Genomic DNA, 24702 nt, shown 5'->3' with positions numbered 1-24702 from the left:
TTTCTGGGATATGTAATAACATCCCACGGGATGAAGGCAGATCCTTCAAAGGTCCAAGCTATAGAGAACCTCTCACCCCCAGAAACGCTTAAGGAACTAAAAAGCTTTTTGGGAATGACGTCGTATTACCGAAAGTTCATTCGAGATTACGCTAAGGTTGCTAAACCCTTGACCAATCTCACACGCGGTGAGAATTCGCAGGTCAAGGCAAACCAATCTAGAAGAGTGCGTATCAAAATGAATTCCGAGGCCCTTCAGGCCTTTGATACCCTAAAAAAACTACTCGTTTCCTCAGATATTCTCGCATTTCCAGATTTCGAAAAACCATTCAACCTTACCACCGACGCCTCAAACTATGCCATTGGTGGGGTGCTATCCCAAGGAGAAACAGGGAAAGATCGACCCATCGCCTACATCTCAAGATCTTTAAGTAGAACAGAGGAAAACTATGCCACAAACGAGAAGGAAATGTTGGCTATAGTTTGGGCTCTAGACAACTTGAGATCCTAGCTCTATGGGAAGAAAAAGTTAGAATTTTCACTGACCACCAGCCTCTCACTTTTGCGTTAGGAAATCGAAACTATAACGCCAAGTTGAAGAGGTGGAAGGCTAGAATAGAAGAGTATAACCACGAATTGATTTACACTCCTGGTAAATCGAATGTCGTGGCGGATGCTCTCTCCAGAATCCCATGCCAGGCAAACCATTTGACAGCACCGTCGGAACCCAACGATGCACCAACAGAAGCTAGAAGTGACGAGGGGACAGCTCACAGTGCTGAACAGGATTCTTCGGACCTTATTCCACACGTAGAAGTCCCTTTGAACGTTTTCCGAAACCAAATAATTTTTACGGAGGGGAATGCAATGACTTGTGTTGAAAACCCACATCCAGTATTCCCTCGTCATTATGTGAGACTAGATACAATTGAAAAGGCCAGCTTAACCGAAGCCTTAAAGGAACGTCTAAACACGGCATTTATAAATGGAATAAAGATTCCAGAAAGTTACTTACAACTCCTACAAGAAGTATATATAGAACATTTCCTTTATTCAAAATTAGGATAACTCAGAGGGTGGTCGAGGATGTGGCCAACGAGGATAGGATTTGCGGTATAATAGAGACAGAACATAGGAGGGCCCATAGAAACTCAAAAGAAAATAGGGAACAAATCTTGGAAAAGTATTATTTTCCCAAAATGGCTAGTAAGATAAAAAATTTCACTTCTAACTGTGAATCCTGCCTTGCTAACAAGTATGAGAGGCATCCGGCAGTACCACCGATAAAAGAGACTCCAGTGCCGAAATATCCATGCGAAATAGTGCATGTGGACATTTTTGAAATTCAAGGGGAGACATTTTTATCTTGCATAGACAAATTTTCAAAATTTTCCAAGCTTTTTCACATTAAAAATAAAGCATCCGTCACTCTCCGCGCTAAGCTAGCCAAAGTAATACATTATTTCACAACTCCTAAAATGATAGTCACCGACAATGAGAGGGGATTTATGACTCCCTTGGTATGTAACTACATAAGAGGTTTGGGAACCCAACTATATCAGACTCCAATTCAAAGAAGTGAAGTAAACGGCCAGATCGAAAAATTCCAGTCTACCATTATTGAGATTTATCGGTGCCTCCGGAAAGAAATTAATAACGCTAGACCAAAGGAATTGGTGTATATTGCTGTCGATCGTTACAACACAACAATACACTCTGTAAAGAAGAGGAAGCCTAGCGACATATTTTTTAACAGAACCGAAAGAATTAACTACCAAGGCCTAACCAACTTCAAAAGTAGGGTCCACAAGGAGATCAGGAAACAAATCAAGAGAAACCAGGAGTTAAGAAATCTCCGATTGAATAAAAAAAGGAAAACAGCTAATGAGTTTAGGCCAGGAGATGAGATTTACGTCAGGGATAAACAGATAAAATCAAAACAAAAGGCACTTTACAAAAAGGAAACGGTTGGTAAGGACAATACAGTGACATTGCTCACAGACACTGGCAAAAGGATTCATAAAGCGCAGATAAAAAATACGCCAACATAAGATATAAAAAAAAAAAAAATATAATAAGGTCACCACGGGAAGTCAACAACAAAAAGATGTCCCAATAAGGGACCACAAAGATTTTAAATTCTATAGCACAGACGACGCAAAAAAGGCGTCCGCCAAATTTCAAGATCGAAGATCTTTTCTATAACAAACCACATAAGCGATTAAAGAGGCAACATAAAATATTGCAAAAAAAAAAAAAAACAAAAAAAAAAATACAAAAAAACAGAGGAAACGATTTTTCGTAAAAAAAATTTTTAATGAAGCAATATTTGCCCACAAGAAATTAATTACACGCTTAATAAAAGAGGCAAAATAAAAAATAAATTTTTGTTTCTTAAGAAGAAATCTGCCCACAACAAAAAACTAATTATGCGCTTACTAAAAAAGACAAATTAGACAAAACAAAAAAATAGAAAAAAAAACAAAAAAAAATAATATAAAAAACTTTAAAGAAGGGAGTAAAGAAGAAACATTTCAGTAATTCTTAGAAATATTATCCTCTTTCCTCAGCTTCTTTACCACGAGTTTTTGTAAGGCGGCAGGATCCAAGGGTAGTAACCTTTAACGCTACCTTTCAAACAAAAGTAAAGAATTACAAACTACCTCCCTTTCATATCCATGCTCTCGGATCCTGTGGACCTTCCAAGTACCACGATGGGTAGCCGGGGATGGTGGTAGGATATAGGAATGCATTTAAACGCAACAAAAACACATAAATAAATTGCAGTTCAATTCAAAAAAGCACACAAAAAATTTAATTTCTCCCTTAGTGTGGAAAGATTTTTTTTATTATACAATAGAATGATCTTTAAATAGTAATAATAAAATAAAAAAAAAAACAAAATAAAACAAGATTTACATTATGTAACCATTTATTATTAGTTCACCGTCCCTGGGATAAATAATAAAAGTGCCTAAAAACAAAAAATGGTCAATACTAATCTTACCAACACTAATGAGTTTTTTTCTCTCCATAATGGACTACAGTTTATTTTTAATATCTGGCGTGTACGGCCTCAACATCTACAATTATGGCTCCCCACTGGTAACTATTGAGCACGGGCGTGGTTGGATCCTGAACGGACAATTCAGTTTAGTCCATGTGGTCGACCTAAACTACTTCAACACGGCTTTGGTCAAATTGATGGAGTCAACAGAGCACGATATTACAAGCAGGGCTGTGCGGACTGTGTTACAATTCCACCTAAATCAAACTAAGCTGCGTCTCGACGAACTACAAATAAATAATCACGATGGGTACGCTCCATTGACTGGATTAGTTCTGCATGGAAGTGGATAGCTGGGTCTCCAGATGCAGCGGATTGGGACTATATTCTTCGAAGCATGAATGACGTGATAATAAACAACAATCACCAGTACCGGGCCAACGAAAAACTATTCAACGGTACCCGCGAGGCAATCGAGAAAGCAAACGAAGCGATGCTCCACATTAACGCTATAAGCAAAAACATTAGCGATGAGAATATCGAACTTCTTGACCTAAGCAAAGTCCTTATCTTGTAGGAACAGGTGTCAGAAGTCGTCCAAGCGTTCCAAATGGCGAAATCTGGCGTAATCAACACACATCTTCTTGATCGAGACGAGATTGGAAGGCTCATAATGGAGGTAGTACACTTTTGTACGTACTCTCAATGCCAAAGGTAAAACCAGATGGCTACCGACTCCTAATAACACGGGCCGCTGTTATAAAAGGACAACACGTTGACCTCAGCTATAAAAAAATGCTAATAAACGAAGTTGAAACGTTCGGGGTGAACGAGGATTGCCCTTCGATCAGCAATACAACAATTTGTTCTCCCAAATCCCTGACTAAACTTCGGGAAAACAGGTGCCTAGCTAGGCTAGTTAAAGGTGGCGATGCCAAATGCCGCTTTAAACCAGACAACACCAAAACCGTCGAGATGATCACAGACTCAACAATATTTGTTACAAACTTTGAAGGCCTATTACAAGGGAGGAACTACTCCACAACCCTAAATGGAACGTACGTCATTATTTTGAACAACGAAACAGTCACGGTGGGAAATCAAACATTCACCAGCAGATCAGTACGCACAGCACAGGCCCTGCCACCGCCCTTGGTAAACATCACGAGTGAAGGACTAAAATTGAACCTTAACTACATTCATGGCCTGAGGATGGAAAATATTAATCAGCTTAAACAACTTGGCAATAATTTTCACTTTTCGCTAATTTTGACGCTCTTGCCTTGGCCATTCTGGCAGCCGTATGCTACATTATCTGGAGAAAACTCACTACTACAATCAACTTTCCTAGACTAAATCAGACCACAGATCAGGACCAGCCAAGCCATGCAAAGGATCCTTCTGAAAAAGGAGCTCATCTGCGGGACGAAGATGTTTAAAGGGGGGGTACTTAACAAGGGGGCAGACACACTTACTTGTAAGAATGTGCTGACACCACACTTCAACAAACACAAGCAAAGCCAACGTAGGTAATTGATCCGATATCATATTGCGTAAGCAGACAAAATGCAATCCATGGGAACTGCAGCGTAAGCGATATGATATGCGGACAAAATGCAAGTCGTGTGATTCGCCACGCAAGCGATAAAATATTATTTTGGCCAATCGTGGGAAGTGCAGTGTCAGCAATTATGAAATCACTTAGACTAATGTAGAAGCTTAGAGATTAGTTTAAGTTAATGATAAAGTCTGTTTGTTTTTGACATTGAACGCAAATAAATGGTAAATATTATTAAGTGGAGTAAAGACTATTTTTATTTGGATCTTTACAGGTTGCAACTTTAACTTTTTGGAGCCCTAGGTCTTGGGCTCCTTAACTTGTATGTATAATATGTTTAACTGCTTTTGATTTACGGCTTGTAAACTTCCAAATTTTCTTCTTCTAAATGTGGGATGTGCCACGCCCACATTCCACAATATTTTCGGAATTCATGTTTTTCGTCATAAAACCAATCCACCTGCCAAATATTATTAGCTTAGCGGTATTAGTTTTTTAATTATCCCATTATTTCCATTTTTCCAAATTTTCGATATCGAAAAAGTGCGCGTGGTTATCGCCCTATTTTGCACATTTTCAATACCAGTCAATTCTGGGCCAAGATAAGCCCATATACCAAATTTGGTGAATATCTCAATATTTGCTCTAGTTATCGTGTTAACGGGCGGACGGACGGATATGTTTTAGCAATTTTTTTTTCGAGACTGATGATTTTGATTTATGGAACTCTATATCTATCTCGATTTCTTTATACCTGTACAACCAACCGATGTCCAATCAAATTATAATACACTGTGTATAAGTACAGCTGAGTATAAATATGAGCACATAATCAGGTAAATAGATAGAGATATAAACAAAGGAATTATGTGACCATTATCGACGAAGACAGCAAAAGATATCAGCTGATCAGAGGAAATCACCTAGTATAGATTATCTTTGGTTTCCTACAATGCGTTAGATAACAGCTCTTTATAGTTTATACGTACACACGTTTTTATTGTTTAACTACATATTGCATAAGGTATACTAAACTACTTACTGCTCATTAGGTTTTAATTCTTCGCCATCCTTATACCATCGGGTCAGTGGAATAGGACTTCCTGCAATTTTGCATTCTAAAATGAGGTCATCACCTTGACTTACTTCTTTAGCAATATCAAATTTGGATTCAAATGACGGGGGTAAGTCTAGCAATGTTAACTTGAATTGAACTTCAGTGCAACCAGTTTCATTTTTGGCAATAACAGTATACTGGAAAATTAAAAATAAATACTATTACAACTAACAAATATAAAAAAACATACCGTTCCAACATCAGCAGGCCTGAAACGGGCTATTTCCAACTCGCTACCTAATTGATCGCGATCTGGGGAGGAATACTTAATGGCAAATAAAGTATCTTCACCAATAGCACCCTTTGTTCCATCACCAATAGTATTATTATCTTTTTTCCATTCAATAGTTGGTTTCGGTATGCCATGAGCTAATACATCAATTGTGGCCGTATGATAATCATGGATTGATAGATCCTCTGGTAACTTTATAAATGTGGGCTTCTCAACTATAAATATGTTTAAAAAAATTTATAAAACTGTATATAGTACCGGTTATGACTTTTCTTTTATTATAAACAAATAAACGTAAATTTTTAATGATTTTAGAAGCCTTTCACATAATCTGTTCATTGAATTATTATGTTTTATTATGAAAAAAAAAAATGAAAAGAATTAAATATTACTGGTTGACCATGGCTCAACTATATGGTTGGATTATCTCTCATCATCAAATGAATTAATTCTTTTCATTTCACTGGAGTAGGGATTGTCAAAATGAGAGGGCAAACTCAAAATAAAAAAAAAAAAACACATTTAAAAATTTTTTTTACAACACACAAAAACGGCTATGTTTTATGTTTTCATTTAATTCCATTCGCCTAACACCAACACGCAGATTTTGACAATCGGAACAAAGGTATGTTGTTGCTGTAGAGATGAGCCAAGTTGAGCTATGCTGGTTGACATTATAGCTACATATTTTCATCATGTCTTTGTATTTTTAAATTAGAAATCATATCCTCCCCGAGCTGAGACTCAAACACAAGTCGTCAGATTTCTAATCCTGCAGGCCTACCATTAGGCTATGAACTGTTTGTATGCCGCTTAATTCAGTTTTTTTCATGTTATTGTAGTTATTTTTTTAATTTTATTTGCTTGATGCAGAAAAACTGAACCAAACTGGTTCTAGATATAACTCTGTGCACGATCATGACCTATATTTGGGCGAGCATGCATCCGCAATTGTACCAAAAATACAGAGCCGCAATAAAATCCTCAAATCTCTTTCCGGCAGAACTTGGGGTAGAGACAAAGGGGCGCTCATTACCACTTACAAAGTAATTGGCCGGCCGCTTGCATGATACGCGCCTCCGATATGGTCGCCAAGCGTAAACGTAAAGGAAGAAAATAGGGGCCTAGGGGGATCACCGCCTACGTAGTGAGGCGAGAGCACTCATGTAGGTCTGATCCGCCTATTTGTAGGAAAAATTAAAAGGAGCACGACGAAATCTCTTCGGAGCTTATCGCGCCTTGCATTTACTAAGCTCGGGCGGAACCGAACATGATGTACCCATCTATATTGTGGCGAATGTTAGCAATTTCGACGCGTCACTGTGCAAATAAATGCTACACAACAACAGTAAGCCATATACACACACATATACAGAATGCAATGAAGAATATATATAAACAGCAGATAGAAGTGAAAAGAATATTTCACACACATTTAGACGGCAATAAAGTGCCGCATATGGTCCTACACAAACTACAGATATGCATGTATGAATGTAGCCAAAGCCAATGAGAGGTACATAAACGATAAATAAATAAGCAACTGTTCGAGACTACTGTTCGCGAAAAGTCTATACCCTTGGAGGAATAGGTGAAGAAGGTGAGCTGAGAGTATAAAAGTAGTGCGATGCAAGCGATGCGGCGAGTATTGTAATTGTGAAGTACTACTATTAAAGCATTGTAAATAGATAAAATTTTGCTATACTGAATATTTGAGTTATTTGCTCGACAGTTCAGAGATTCGAGCTATAACAAAATGGCAGAATTATCAAGAGTTTCCTAAAATTTGCTACAATATGAATGCTGAAATATACTTCTAGTACATGTGTAAATATCGTCTTCCGGAATCAGCTATAAAACGGCTACTGTCATAGAAACAAAGTTCTTACCAAATATCGTTAAATTCGGTCGTTTTTTGTTCGACCTAGATATTGGAAATTGTTGTTTAAAAGAAGGTGGTCGGGATGGCAGTATTTAATTTGAATTATGGTTCTTAGCATAAATTTCCTATATGTTTATGACACGTAACTACATTATAATTATAGATTTGTTAGTGTAAAGTCCAAAAGTTAACAAAAAATTTAAACGGTTCTGGTGCGCTCCTTTTAATTGAGCTCTCCACAAAACTTGTTATATCAAAGTCGTACAAAAAACTAAAGAATTCAACGATATTTGGTGCGAATATTGCTTCTATGGCAGTAATTGTTTAAAAGATGGTTAGGAAAGACGATTCGAAAGATAACAGAAGGTGCAGATGCAATTTTTTCATATTCGTAACAATACAAGTAGTATATTTCAGCGTTCATACCATACCGTGACATTTCTCTTTGAATGTATCTTTAATATTTTACGAAGCTTAGGGAATTCTATATTATTTTGCATCTTCTTTTATCGATCTAGTCGCTGAACTGTCGAATAAATAACTTGAATATTCAGTAAAGCAAAATTTTGTTTATTTAAACTATATGGCAGTAGTACTGTACAATTAGATTACTCGCGTACCTCACTTAGAACATTTTCAAATCAAAGTGATTCCTCATCACTTGGACTGCGCTGCTTTTATACTCTTAGTTCGCCTCGTTCACTTATTTCCCCCAGGGTCCAGACCTTTCGTGAACAGCTGGCTCGAATACTTGCTTATTTACTTCTATGTATACATATATGGGTATATGCCTGAGTAATATGCGGCCGTTAAAGTACATATGGTGTATTCCATCCCATTTCGACCAATTTTGAACCCGACCCCTTTAGAATTGGCTGAAAGTTTTTCTTCTTTTTCTAGCTTACGAAAGAAGTTTTTTAGAAGTTTTTCATATTTTTTCATCCAACTCAAAAAAAGTTATGAATTAAAAAAAAAAACCGTTTTTGTTTTCAAAATGCTACAACTTTTTTAAAAATTGACCGTTTGGGATCTTTTTTTTTTAATTTTTTTTAAGTGTACTTTTCGGAAAAAATTCAAAAAATTTTTAAAGTTTTTTTTTTTTGTAATTTTTCATTTTTTCGAGATTTTTCGAATTTCGCCCTTTTTTTCTCATAAAAAACTTCAACCAATTCTGCAATCATCCCCACTAATCCCGGAGTGGGCCGAGAATTTTTTTTTTATTTAATTGAAAAAAAACTTTAAATTTTTTTTTGTATTTTTTCCGAAAAGTACACTTAAAAACGTATTAAAAAAAATGATCCCCAACGGTCAATTTTTGAAAAAGTTATAGCATTTTGAAAACAAAAACGGTGTTTTTTTTTAAATTCATAACTTTTTTTGAGTTGGATGAAAAAATTTGAAAAACTTCTGAAAAACGTCTTTCGTAAGCTAGAAAAAGAAGAAAAACTTTAAGCCAATTCTAAAGGGGTCGGGTTCAAAATTGGTCGAAATGGGATGGAATACCCCATATGTATGTGTGAAATATTCTCTGCGCTATCAGCTGCTGTTTACATGTGTGTCTGTTGTATATTTAAAACTTATTTTGAGTTGGAAAACGGTGTTTTTTTCAAAATGCTATAACTTTTTCAAAAATTGACCGTTTGGGATCATTTTTTTTTAAATATGTTTTTAAATGTAATTTTCGGAAAAAATACAAAAAAAAATTTAGTTTTTTTTTTTCAATTAAATAAAAAAAATTCTCGGCCCACTCCGGGATTAGTGGGGATGATTGCAGAATTGATTGAAGTTTTTTATGAGAAAAAAGGGCGAAATTCGAAAAATCTCGAAAAACTGAAAAATTACAAAAAAAAAACTTTAAAAATTTTTTTGAATTTTCCCCAAAAGTACATTTAAAAACAAATTAAAAAAAAAAAAGATCCCAAACGGTCAATTTTTGAAAAAGTTATAACATTTTGAAAACAAAACCGGGTTTTTTTTAAATTCATAACTTTTTTTGAGTTGGATGAAAAAATTTGAAAAACTTCTGAAAAACGTCTTTCGTAAGCTAGAAAAAGAAGAAAAACTTTCAACCAATTCTAAAGGGGTCGGGTTCAAAATTGGTCGAAATGGGATGGAATACCCCATATGCATGTGTGAAATATTCTCTGCGCTATCAGCTGCTGTTTACATATGTGTATGTTGTTACTTTGCTGTTGTACAGCATTTATTTACTAGTAACATATTGACTAAAGACCTGCAACGAATCATCCATTCGGCATTTTAAGCCACTCGCAAAAATCGTTGCTTACTAGTCTACACAACAATAACTCGCCATATGAGCCGAACAGCTTGTAAGCAACGACCGAAGCGAATCTCACTGCACTGCAGCGATGAGAAATGCGCGTTTGTTTTTGTGGCACATTATGCACTTAACTCGAAAGGCAAATGAGTCGATTGAGAATTGAGTCGATTGACAATTGATTGGCAATAGTATAATATTCAACTACAAACATATATGTACATATGTGCGTGTATTTCCTAACTTTTTACAAAGTGTTAAATGTATGACTCAATTTCGACAAAGCGCAAAATACGGTTATAAATAAATCGAGTTTTAGATGATTTTACAACAACAATAAGCAAACTGGCTATTTCTAAAGAGACATAATTTTTGGATAATTCGAACTTCGTTTCGTAAATTTAACACTTTTTAAAAAAATTATGTGTAGTTAAAAAGAGAAGAGTTTTCTTAACTCAGGTACATTTGTACTTATTTTTATTTCGTATAATGTAAGTAGGTACATTTATGTTTACAAGTAATTGAGCATTAGGACACTTCCTGATTCCTCATAGAAAAAAAGAACAAAATCAAAAAAGAATATTTGCTTTATAAATGAAAAATTAGATTTTTTCGGTATTAAACAAAACAAAATAGAAAGGAATTTCATAAATATATAGTAATATGGCAGTAGTATTAGTACTACTAAATGTACTAATTCAATAATTTAATGTCCATATTATTATGCAAAAACATTATCTGATGTACCGAAAACGAGCTGCAACCGATCGCACTCCGCTTTTCTGATATTAAGTGCCTAGCTTTGGAAAAAACTCTTTCCGATGCAGTACTGCTGGCTGGAGTCGCTAATAAACTATTGGCTACTTTATAAAGTAAAGGAAATTCTAATCGATGAATGTGCCACCACTGAATCGCATTGAAGTCGTCATAATACGTGACATTAGTGGACTCGTATTTAACTAGCTCATTAAATACAATATCTTCCCCATTCGAAACTTGAGTTGTCTGTAAAAATACGTTAAAAAGCTGGGATTTGCGAGTAGGAGGATTCGCTGATGTACTTTGTTCGTCCTGGTTGGCAGTTTCATTGACGTAGTTTGACATTTGCTTTCTGCATTCAGTTCTTATAAGAAACTTATCATTTTCATTAAAAAATATTAACTTGTTAGTTGGGGGGAACAAGAATACCGCTACTTTATGATATATGGTAAGATTTTGCAAAACAGTGGTGTCCAACATATCACTCAGCTTGCCCTTAAATTGTTTCATGAAGGATAAGTCAGTTTCATTTATTACGCAAATACCTTTCAGTCTGTAAACATGAGGAAGAACCAAATGCAGGGTTGGATAGTTTTCACCTTCTAGCTCCTTTGATGATTCTTCGAAAACCTCTAATACATTCAAAATTTCCTCCACGTAGTTTATGTTAATACCATTGAGTTTGGACAATTCACGTTTTCTTTGCAATATGCTATTAATTTCCGTCCAGTTTTTTTTGATTGAGCTAAGCATATAAAATACAGTGTTCCATCTTGTTGGTGAACAGCTTTTAAGAGTTGATTGTAAGTTTGAATTTTCACCAGATTTTTTAAAATATTTTACGAGTTTAGTAGCTTTATCACATATATCATCCAACTCAGGTACAGCTTCAACAGAATCTTCCAACACATTATTTAGCGAATGGTTAATGCATGAAATATTTGCATAGGACTTAAAGGCCTTCTTCATGTTTGTTCCCCTATCAGTTACAAATGTGGCATTTTCAACAAGTAAGTCATGGAATTTTAATATTTTCAGCATCTTATGTTGAATGTTTTCCCCTAAAGAAAAAATTGACTGTTACTAATGTTTTTCTGAAGTGCCTAGCCAAAGATTAATGTTCCACCAAAGTCTAGTCAAAATTTAAATATTTAACTTTCATTTTAAACTTTTAAATAGTGAAATTCAATAATGCACTTTTTTAAAAAATTTGCGAAATATCAATTTTCAGATTTATCAAATCCTCTCATAAAAAAAAATGTATATCTCGGGACCTATGAGGACGTACCGTTTAGAATTTGGCAACAGCATCTTTGATATTGGTCCCATAATATGAATTTTTTTAAATATGCGTATTTTTCTTTATTTAAATGTAACTAGGAATTTTTTGCCAATTTTTGCTAAATATAACTTTCTCGCAAAAAACATAAAAATCATAAAATTCTTTTTTATCGAAAAAGATCAAATGATTTATTACATTGGATCTTTTTCTATAAAAAAGTACTTAATGATTTTTTTGATGTTACCGATATTTATCGAGTTATAATATGATTGGTTAATACAAAACTTCTAAAAAAATAAAGTTTCGCATTTCCTTATGTATGGTAATATATTAGGAGTATACCTAAAACATGGTAAAGTTAGAGCAATATCTAAAAAACAGTCCGATTTTTTATGGAAATACCTTGGTGGAGCTCACATATGTTTAACATATGAAGTGTGCGCACATATATTTGCATGGGGAGAGTGTTAGCCTATTATTATTAGTATTATTATTAGTATTATTATTATTATTAGTATTATTATAAACCTAATAGCCGATTGATAAGTTCACCATCCTTTATGTAATGAATTGTCAGGGACATATATGAAGTTCTTATAAAGTTATCGGTCCATATATCAGAGGTTAAGCCGTAACCTTTCTTACTTCCATTTCTTATCATAAACTGCAACTCATTTTTTACTATTGCTACCGTTTTGTCATATAAACTACTTATATTTCTAGATATTGTTGATGGATGTGGTAGCAATGCTTCAACATTTACATGTGGCCCATATTTCGCGCCAATTGATACAAGGAACTCAGAAAATTTCAGAAGACCACTGTCTTGTACTATTTGAAACGGTCGGCAATTAACAATCACCCATCCCGTTAAAATATTAATTCCTGTGTGTTTTAAGTCAGCACTAACTTCCTGTTTTGAAGTAGAAACATTATCCTTCATGGTTTTATAGCACTTATGCCTCACTAAATTAGAAGTGCTATTTTTATTAAACTTGTACACATTCCAACAAGTTCTGCAAGCAACTATATTTTCCAATTCGATGACCGCGTTAGTTTTAAGTTTTCCAAAAATATTCCAAACTGCACTACGCCCTTTTTTCTACAAATTTGGTACTCCTTACTAAGGATTTTGTTTTTTATTTCGCGAAAATTTTCATCCCCACTACTGGCATCATCAATTTGTGGTACAGAGCTACTCGAATTTAACTATAACGTAAATATAATTACGTTTAGATAATATCCACTAAATAACGCTAAGCAAAAAAAAAAAAAAATACGCATCAATAAAATATACTTACACCTCCTTCCATTTTAGCGTCCTTTTCTTTTATAATTTTATATGCTTTGAAAATGCAGAACGCAAGCAAGCAACGACTCAGTAGCAAGTATCGAATGAATAGAGTTATTTACAGCATTTAATGGTGTTCTCTAACTGTTAACTAGCTCGTGAGTCGAAAGGCAATACAAATTGGAACAGTGCAAGCTGTTCATGAGAAGAGCTGCTGCATTGTCACTCATTGCTTGTTGACGATTGCTGTTGAGTGAGTGTTGATCGTTTGCCAAACCGAATCAAAACAAACATCAGCTATAACACCGAATCACAGTGTGTGCATAGCGAAGTGAATCAGCTTGTGCAGCACTTTATTATAAACATAAAATATAAGTAGCTGCAATAAAGTCAGTATCTTCTTTCTTGTTTACTGTGTTTCTCTTTTTTGCATTATTCGCAAACCCTCCAATGTGTATCGTGTTCTGCCTTTTTTGTTTTTGTCTATTATTTTTGTGTTTATAAAATCAGCCGAGTGTCCAGTTGTAGTAGTGTGCTGTTATAAGGCGGTGGTGGTTTTCAACTTCCTTATGTCGGCTTCATGATCTTTAAGTCGGACTCCCAGCGCTCTCTTAGTCGTCCCTATGTATAATTTTTCACACTTTTCGTTTTCTTTCCCTTTGCATGTGATTTCATATATGACATTGTTTTGTTGCAGTTTTTCTGTGGGGCTTTTTGTTTGTGTGAATATGGTGGCTAGTGTGCGATTAGATCTGTATGCTAATGATATAGTTGGATTGTAGGTGGTGGTTACTTTACTGAAATTCTGGGAGAGGATTGGAATATATGTTGCGCTGAAATATTGCTTTGTTTCATTTTCTCTATGTGTTTTTGTTGTTGTGTTTTGTTTGTTATTGATTTCAAGTATTTTGTGTTTAGTTAAGATTTTTTATTAGAGTGCCTGGGTAATTGTTGCTTTTCAGTATTTTGTTTATTTTCTGAAGATTCGCATTCCAGAATGTTTTGCCGTATTTATTTTGTATTTTAAGGGTCGCGGCGAATGAAAATTTATTAAGCGGCCGGAGGATAAGGACTTCGTGTACCGGTCGATTGAGAGATTTCAATCACTTTTATCTTTGCATATTTTAGCGTCGAGGTAGGGAATGTTGCAATCGTTTTCTAGTTCATATGTGAATTGTGTTTTTCAGTGGTAATTATTCAGTGCATTTTGGATAATTTCGATATATTCACCTTTGGCAATTGCCAAGATATCATCTACGTATTTTACCAGAAATTTTTTTTTTGCTTTAGATTATTGAGGGTATTTTCAATGAGATTATCTAAGATTATAGCCGCAATTGTAGGGGAAAGTGGGTTTCCCATTGGCATACCAAATGTTTGCGCATAAACTTCGGTGTTGTATATAAAGTAGTTGTTGTCTAGTAAACAAAAACTGAAGATGTTGTTGTTGTTGTAGCAGTGCTTCGCCCCACCTAACAGCCGCGACCGATCACAAATTGTCATCAATATCCTCTAACGGGAGTCCAAGGAAACTTGCTGTTTCAACAGGGGTGGACCATAATGAAAGGGGTGATAGAGGCGTTGGTTCCACATTACAATTAAAGAGATGGTTGATATCATGTGGGGACACATTGCAAGCGGGGCATAAATTTTGTATGTCGGGGTTGATTCTGGATCGGTAGGAGTTCAACCTGTTACAGTATCCATAACGAAGTTGAGCAAGAGTGACACGCGTTTTCCTGCGGAGTACTGGATTCACCGGGCAATTCCTGACATAAAGGTCCGACGCCTGTTTGTGGAGTTCACCATCATATTTTAAAAACGTTAGAAATACTACTTATAGACCCAGTCGAAACTATAACAGACGACAATACAAAAATCAAAATCATAACAATTTATCACAATGATCCTGTATCAGGCGGACATTGTGGTTTTAAAAAGCTTTACGCAAAAATTCGTACTAAATACTTTTGGAAAAACATGACTCGTGACATTGACAAATTCATTAAAAATTTTCAAAAATGTTTAGTAAACAAAGTCAAACCAAAAATCAAAGAAAATTTAGTACCGCCGACTAAAACGTTCGATATAGTTGTATTTGATACAATTGGACTCTTACAAGAATCGAAATACGGTAACAAGTTCGCAGTTACCATTATATGCGATTTAACAAAATACCTGGTAACAATAGCAGTGCCAGATAAAAGCGCCAAAACAATAGCCTCAGCAATTTTCGAGAGTTTTATTTTGATATATGGTCCTATGAAATCCATCAGGTCAGATTTAGGTACCGAATATAAGAATAAAGTTCTTGCAGAACTTATGAAACTTTTGAATATCAGACATGACTTTTCAACAGCGTACCATCACCAAACTTTTGGCTCAATCGAACGTAACCATAGAGTATTTAATATCTTAACGATACATTTTCTGATTGGGATACTTATTTAAAGAACTTCACTTTCTTGCAAAACACAACAACAAATACTGCTTTCGTAAATAAATTTACGTCCTTTGAGCTAACATTTGGTAGGAAGCCAGTTTTACCAAATGAGCTAAAGAAAGAAACCATTGATCCAATATATAATGTTGAGAATTACGCAAAGGAAGTGAGGTACCGTATGCAAAAATCCCACGTATTAGCAAAGGAGCTCATAAACAAACATAAGGAACGTAAAAAATTGTAATACGATAGGAGTATACGTCCTTCAGACATTGCCTTAAACGATACGGTCCTAGTAGAAAAGGAACCGCGCGATAAACAAGCAAGCATTTACGAGGTCCATCCACAATGGATGGCGTAAACGTAACAATTTATGACAAAAAAACTAAAAAATGAAAAACCATTCACAAAAATAGATTACAAAAAGTAACATAAAACCGATTTTTATTGTATACTATACGTTGATACGTTGAAAAAGAATTAGCATTACAAAAAAAAAAATAAACACAAACAATTTTTTTCTCGAATTAAGAGTTTTCATCATATTCATTAACATATTAAATGATCTCACACATATGTAAGTACAAAAAAATCTTAATCAATAAATATGTTATAATTTTCATCTTAATTATAACAAAAAAAAAAAAACAAATTATATACTTAAAAGTTTTTCATTTTCATATTATAAGCATATATAAGTACAACATACAAAATAATTATTAATCAAAAACGAGAATCTCTCAATCAAAAAAATTATAAAACTGAACTGAATTCCTTGTATCAATATTTGATACATATATCATATAACTAATATTTGCATATTGCAATGCAATTAAAAAAACTTTTCCGATAACGTTGTATAAATAAATTTAAATATCGTTTACTAAAACTATTTTACATATTAAATTTCAAATAAGTTATAAATAAACTTAATTGTTATTAATCGCAACCATTTTATATATAAAATAATTTCATAAAACTTTCTGTCAATTGGAACATTAGCTGATGAATATTAGATTTTATCCATTTAAAATATTTTACACTAATGAACGATTTTTGTTGTTATATCGGCCTACTGATTTTAAGATCGCGGGTTCGAATCGAGCTCAAGGCCTAACAATAATTTTTTATCATTATTATTGTTATGATAAATTTTTTCTTAATTGAAAAATTTTTTTTTAAATTAGAATAGAAGAAAGAAAAAATTTAGACAACTGCCAAAGCTCGTTGTATAGATCCATTTCGGGAACTGCTAAATTCCTTCATCGGCAACGTTAATAAAATATGACACTATGGCAGCATTGCCAACAAACAAGTCCAATTTTCACAGCCATTCTGCAACAGATGTCGCAGTGTTGTGAATATCAATTGGCACGAACCAGAATAGAAGTAGGATTAATGAAGACAAACAAAAAACCGCTGTGATGGCTGAATGGTTATAGCAGCGGCGCCTAAACGTTGCCGATGAAGGAATTTAGCAGTTCCCGAAATGGATCTATACAACGAGATTTGGCAGTTGTCTAAATTTTTTCTTTCTTCTATTCTAATTTAAAAAAAATTTTTTTCAATTAAGAAAAAATTTATCATAACAATAATAATGATACAAAATTATTGTTAGGCCTTGAGCTCGATTCGAACCCGCGATCTTAAAATCAGTAGGCCGATATAACAACAAAAATTGTTAATACATCCCAGAGCACGGGGAAAGTGTCAATAAAATATGACACTATGGCAGCATTGCCAACAAACAAGTCCAATTTTCACAGCCATTCTGCAACAGATGTCGCAGTGTTGTAAATATCAATTGGCACGAACTAGAATAGAAGTAGGATTAATGAAGACAAACAAAAAACCGCTGTGATGGCTGAATGGTTATAGCAGCGGCGCCTAAACGTTGCCGATGAAGGAATTTAGTAGTTCCGGAAATGGATCTATACAACGAGCTTTGGCAGTTGTCTAAATTTGTTCTTTCTTCTATTCTAATTTAAAAAAAAAAATTTTCAATTAAGAAAATATTTATCATAACAATAATAATGATAAAAAATTATTGTTAGGCCTTGAGCTCGATTCGAACCCGCGATCTTAAAATCAGTAGGCCGATATAACAACAAAAATTGTTAATACATCCCAGAGCACGGGGAAAGTGTCAATAAAATATGACACTATGGCAGCATTGCCAACAAACAAGTCCAATTTTCACAGCCATTCTGCAACAGATGTCGCAGTGTTGTGAATATCAATTGGCACGAACCAGAATAGAAGTAGGATTAATGAAGACAAACAAAAAACCGCTGTGATGGCTGAATGGTTATAGCAGCGGCGCCTAAACGTTGCCGATGACGGAATTTAGCAGTTCCCGAAATGGATCTATACAACGAGCTTTGGCAGTTGTCTAAATTTTTTCTTTCTTCTATTCTAATTTAAAAAAAAATTTTTTTCTTAATTGTATAGATCCATTTCGGGAACTGCTAAATTCCGTCATCGGCAACGTTTAGGCGCCGCTGCTATAACCATTCAGCCATCACAGCGGTTTTTTGTTTGTCTTCATTAATCCTACTTCTATTCTGGTTCGTGCCAATTGATATTCACAACACTGCGACATCTGTTGCAGAATGGCTGTGAAAATTGGACTTGTTTGTTGGCAATGCTGCCATAGTGTCATATTTTAATTAAGAAAAAAATTTTTTTTTTAATTAGAATAGAAGAAAGAAAAAATTTAGACAACTGCCAAAGCTCGTTGTATAGATCCATTTCGGGAACTGCTAAATTCCGTCATCGGCAACGTTTAGGCGCCGCTGCTATAACCATTCAGCCATCACAGCGGTTTTTTGTTTGTCTTCATTAATCCTACTTCTATTCTGGTTCGTGCCAATTGATATTCACAACACTGCGACATCTGTTGCAGAATGGCTGTGAAAATTGGACTTGTTTGTTGGCAATGCTGCCATAGTGTCATATTTTATTGACACTTTCCCCGTGCTCTGGGATGTATTAACAATTTTTGTTGTTATATAGGCCTACTGATTTTAAGATCGCGGGTTCGAATCGAGCTCAAGGCCTAACAATAATTTTTTATCATTATTATTGTTATGATAAATATTTTCTTAATTGAAAAAATTTTTTTTTAAATTAGAATAGAAGAAAGAACAAATTTAGACAACTGCCAAAGCTCGTTGTATAGATCCATTTCCGGAACTGCTAAATTCCTTCATCGGCAACGTTTAGGCGCCGCTGCTATAACCATTCAGCCATCACAGCGGTTTTTTGTTTGTCTTCATTAATCCTACTTCTATTCTGGTTCGTGCCAATTGATATTCACAACACTGCGTCATCTGTTGCAGAATGGCTGTGAAAATTGGACTTGTTTGTTGGCAATGCTGCCATAGTGTCATATTTTATTGACACTTTCCCCGTGCTCTGGGATGTATTAACAATTTTTGTTGTTATATCGGCCTACTGATTTTAAGATCGCGGGTTCGAATCGAGCTCAAGGCCTAACAATAATTTTTTATCATTATTATTGTTATGATAAATTTTTTCTTAATTGAAAAAAATTTTTTTTAAATTAGAATAGAAGAAAGAAAAAATTTAGACAACTGCCAAATATCGTTGTATAGATCCATTTCGGGAACTGCTAAATTCCTTCATCGGCAACGTTTAGGCGCCGCTGCTATAACCATTCAGCCATCACAGCGGTTTTTTGTTTGTCTTCATTAATCCTACTTCTATTCTGGTTCGTGCCAATTGATATTCACAACACTGCGACATCTGTTGCAGAATGGCTGTGAAAATTGGACTTGTTTGTTGGCAATGCTGCCATAGTGTCATATTTTATTAACGTTGCCGATGAAGGAATTTAGCAGTTCCCGAAATGGATCTATACAACGAGCTTTGGCAGTTGTCTAAATTTTTTCTTTCTTCTATTCTAATTTAAAAAAAAAATTTTCAATTAAGAAAAAATTTATCATAACAATAATAATGATAAAAAATTATTGTTAGGCCTTGAGCTCGATTCGAACCCGCGATCTTAAAATCAGTAGGCCGATATAACAACAAAAATCGTTAATTAGTGTAAAATATTTTAAATGGATAAAATCTAATATTCATCAGCTAATGTTCCAATTGACAGAAAGTTTTATGAAATTATTTTATATATAAAATGGTTGCGATTAATAACAATTAAGTTTATTTATAACTTATTTGAAATTTAATATGTAAAATAGTTTTAGTAAACGATATTTAAATTTATTTATACAACGTTATCGGAAAAGTTTTTTTAAGTGCATTGCAATATGCAAATATTAGTTATATGATATATGTATCAAATATTGATACAAGGAATTCAGTTCAGTTTTATAATTTTTTTGATTGAGAGATTCTCGTTTTTGATTAATAATTATTTTGTATGTTGTACTTATATATGCTTATAATATGAAAATGAAAAACTTTTAAGTATATAATTTGTTTTTTTTTTTTTTGTTATAATTAAGATGAAAATTATAACATATTTATTGATTAAGATTTTTTTGTACTTACATATGTGTGAGATCATTTAATATGTTAATGAATATGATGAAAACTCTTAATTCGAGAAAAAAATTGTTTGTGTTTATTTTTTTTTTTTGTAATGCTAATTCTTTTTCAACGTATCAACGTATAGTATACAATAAAAATCGGTTTTATGTTACTTTTTGTAATCTATTTTTGTGAATGGTTTTTCATTTTTTAGTTTTTTTGTCATAAATTGTTACGTTTACGCCATCCATTGTGGATGGACCTCGTAAATGCTTGCTTGTTTATCGCGCGGTTCCTTTTCTACTAGGACCGTATCGTTTAAGGCAATGTCTGAAGGACGTATACTCCTATCGTATTACAATTTTTTACGTTCCTTATGTTTGTTTATGAGCTCCTTTGCTAATACGTGGGATTTTTGCATACGGTACCTCACTTCCTTTGCGTAATTCTCAACATTATATATTGGATCAATGGTTTCTTTCTTTAGCTCATTTGGTAAAACTGGCTTCCTACCAAATGTTAGCTCAAAGGACGTAAATTAATTTACGAAAGCAGTATTTGTTGTTGTGTTTTGCAACAAAGTGAAGTTCTTTAAATAAGTATCCCAATCAGAAAATGTATCGTTAAGATATTAAATACTCTATGGTTACGTTCGATTGAGCCAAAAGTTTGGTGATGGTACGCTGTTGAAAAGTCATGTCTGATATTCAAAAGTTTCATAAGTTCTGCAAGAACTTTATTCTTATATTCGGTACCTAAATCTGACCTGATGGATTTCATAGGACCACATATCAAAATAAAACTCTCGAAAATTGCTGAGGCTATTGTTTTGGCGCTTTTATCTGGCACTGCTATTGTTACCAGGTATTTTGTTAAATCGCATATAATGGTAACTGCGAACTTGTTACCGTATTTCGATTCTTGTAAGGGTCCAATTGTATCAAATACAACTATATCGAACGTTTTAGTCGGCGGTACTAAATTTTCTTTGATTTTTGGTTTGACTTTGTTTACTAAACATTTTTGAAAATTTTTAACGAATTTGTCAATGTCACGAGTCATGTTTTTCCAAAAGTATTTAGTACGAATTTTTGCGTAAAGCTTTTTAAAACCACAATGTCCGCCTGATACAGGATCATTGTGATAAATTGTTATGATTTTGATTTTTGTATTGTCGTCTGTTATAGTTTCGACTGGGTCTATAAGTAGTATTTCTAACGTTTTTAAAATATGATGGTGAACTCCACAAACAGGCGTCGGACCTTTATGTCAGGAATTGCCCGGTGAATCCAGTACTCCGCAGGAAAACGCGTGTCACTCTTGCTCAACTTCGTTATGGATACTGTAACAGGTTGAACTCCTACCGATCCAGAATCAACCCCGACATACAAAATTTATGCCCCGCTTGCAATGTGTCCCCACATGATATCAACCATCTCTTTAATTGTAATGTGGAACCAACGCCTCTATCACCCCTTTCATTATGGTCCACCCCTGTTGAAACAGCAAGTTTCCTTGGACTCCCGTTAGAGGATATTGATGACAATTTGTGATCGGTCGCGGCTGTTAGGTGGGGCGAAGCACTGCTACAACAACAACAACATCTTCAGTTTTTGTTTACTAGACAACAACTACTTTATATACAACACCGAAGTTTATGCGCAAACATTTGGTATGCCAATGGGAAACCCACTTTCCCCTACAATTGCGGCTATAATCTTAGATAATCTCATTGAAAATACCCTCAATAATCTAAAGCAAAAAAAAAATTTCTGGTAAAATACGTAGATGATATCTTGGCAATTGCCAAAGGTGAATATATCGAAATTATCCAAAATGCACTGAATAATTACCACTGAAAAACACAATTCACATATGAACTAGAAAACGATTGCAACATTCCCTACCTCGACGCTAAAATATGCAAAGATAAAAGTGATTGAAATCTCTCAATCGACCGGTACACGAAGTCCTTATCCTCCGGCCGCTTAATAAATTTTCATTCGCCGCGACCCTTAAAATACAAAATAAATACGGCAAAACATTCTGGAATGCGAATCTTCAGAAAATAAACAAAATACTGAAAAGCAACAATTACCCAGGCACTCTAATAAAAAATCTTAACTAAACACAAAATACTTGAAATCAATAACAAACAAAACACAACAACAAAAACACATAGAGAAAATGAAACAAAGCAATATTTCAGCGCAACATATATTCCAGTCCTCTCCCAGAATTTCAGTAAAGTAACCACCACCTACAATCCAACTATATCATTAGCATACAGATCTAATCGCACACTAGCCACCATATTCACACAAACAAAAAGCCCCACAGAAAAACTGCAACAAAACAATGTCATATATGAAATCACATGCAAACGGAAAGAAAACGAAAAGTGTGAAAAATTATACATAGGGACGACTAAGAGAGCGCTGGGAGTCCGACTTAAAGATCATGAAGCCGACATAAGGAAGTTGAAAACCACCACCGCCTTATAACAGCACACTACTACAACTGGACACTCGGCTGATTTTATAAACACAAAAATAATAGACAAAAACAAAAAAGGCAGAACACGATACACATTGGAGGGTTTGCGAATAATGCAAAAAAGAGAAACACAGTAAACAAGAAAGAAGATACTGACTTTATTGCAGCTACTTATATTTTATGTTTATAATAAAGTGCTGCACAAGCTGATTCACTTCGCTATGCACACACTGTGATTCGGTGTTATAGCTGATGTTTGTTTTGATTCGGTTTGGCAAACGATCAACACTCACTCAACAGCAATCGTCAACAAGCAATGAGTGACAATGCAGCAGCTCTTCTCATGAACAGCTTGCACTGTTCCAATTTGTATTGCCTTTCGACTCACGAGCTAGTTAACAGTTAGAGAACACCATTAAATGCTGTAAATAACTCTATTCATTCGATACTTGCTACTGAGTCGTTGCTTGCTTGCGTTCTGCATTTTCAAAGCATATAAAATTATAAAAGAAAAGGACGCTAAAATGGAAGGAGGTGTAAGTATATTTTATTGATGCGTATTTTTTTTTTTTTTTGCTTAGCGTTATTTAGTGGATATTATCTAAACGTAATTATATTTACGTTATAGTTAAATTCGAGTAGCTCTGTACCACAAATTGATGATGCCAGTAGTGGGGATGAAAATTTTCGCGAAATAAAAAACAAAATCCTTAGTAAGGAGTACCAAATTTGTAGAAAAAAGGGCGTAGTGCAGTTTGGAATATTTTTGGAAAACTTAAAACTAACGCGGTCATCGAATTGGAAAATATAGTTGCTTGCAGAACTTGTTGGAATGTGTACAAGTTTAATAAAAATAGCACTTCTAATTTAGTGAGGCATAAGTGCTATAAAACCATGAAGGATAATGTTTCTACTTCAAAACAGGAAGTTAGTGCTGACTTAAAACACACAGGAATTAATATTTTAACGGGATGGGTGATTGTTAATTGCCGACCGTTTCAAATAGTACAAGACAGTGGTCTTCTGAAATTTTCTGAGTTCCTTGTATCAATTGGCGCGAAATATGGGCCACATGTAAATGTTGAAGCATTGCTACCACATCCATCAACAATATCTAGAAATATAAGTAGTTTATATGACAAAACGGTAGCAATAGTAAAAAATGAGTTGCAGTTTATGATAAGAAATGGAAGTAAGAAAGGTTACGGCTTAACCTCTGATATATGGACCGATAACTTTATAAGAACTTCATATATGTCCCTGACAATTCATTACATAAAGGATGGTGAACTTATCAATCGGCTATTAGGTTTATAATAATACTAATAATAATAATAATACTAATAATAATACTAATAATAATAGGCTAACACTCTCCCCATGCAAATATATGTGCGCACACTTCATATGTTAAACATATGTGAGCTCCACCAAGGTATTTCCATAAAAAATCGGACTGTTTTTTAGATATTGCTCTAACTTTACCATGTTTTAGGTATACTCTTAATATATTACCATACATAAGGAAATGCGAAACTTTATTTTTTTAGAAGTTTTGTATTAACCAATCATATTATAACTCGATAAATATCGGTAACATCAAAAAAATCATTAAGTACTTTTTTATAGAAAAAGATCCAATGTAATAAATCATTTGATCTTTTTCGATAAAAAAGAATTTTATGATTTTTATGTTTTTTGCGAGAAAGTTATATTTAGCAAAAATTGGCAAAAAATTCCTAGTTACATTTAAATAAAGAAAAATACGCATATTTAAAAAAATTCATATTATGGGACCAATATCAAAGATGCTGTTGCCAAATTCTAAACGGTACGTCCTCAT

General features: G+C 34.2%; 1 protein-coding gene across 11 annotated transcripts in view; it reads right to left on the bottom strand.

Moving 5' to 3' along the window:
* The window catches only part of Obsc (Obscurin), a 2548720-nt gene that overhangs the window by 974906 nt on the left and 1549112 nt on the right, over positions 1-24702 (bottom strand). For all 11 annotated transcript variants that reach the window (XM_067772951.1, XM_067772955.1, XM_067772952.1 and 8 more), the window contains 2 exons: positions 5872-6128; positions 5607-5818 (listed from right to left, as the gene is read on the bottom strand). In XM_067772951.1, the coding sequence (XP_067629052.1) occupies positions 5607-5818; positions 5872-6128 (469 nt within the window). The remainder of the gene's footprint in view (positions 1-5606; positions 5819-5871; positions 6129-24702) is intronic.

The sequence above is a fragment of the Eurosta solidaginis genome, chromosome 3 (genome assembly GCF_040869045.1).
Source record: "Eurosta solidaginis isolate ZX-2024a chromosome 3, ASM4086904v1, whole genome shotgun sequence".
Lineage (NCBI taxonomy): Eukaryota > Metazoa > Arthropoda > Insecta > Diptera > Tephritidae > Eurosta > Eurosta solidaginis.
The sequence above is the reverse complement of the archived record's forward strand: the minus strand, read 5'-3'. Positions and strand labels throughout refer to the sequence as shown.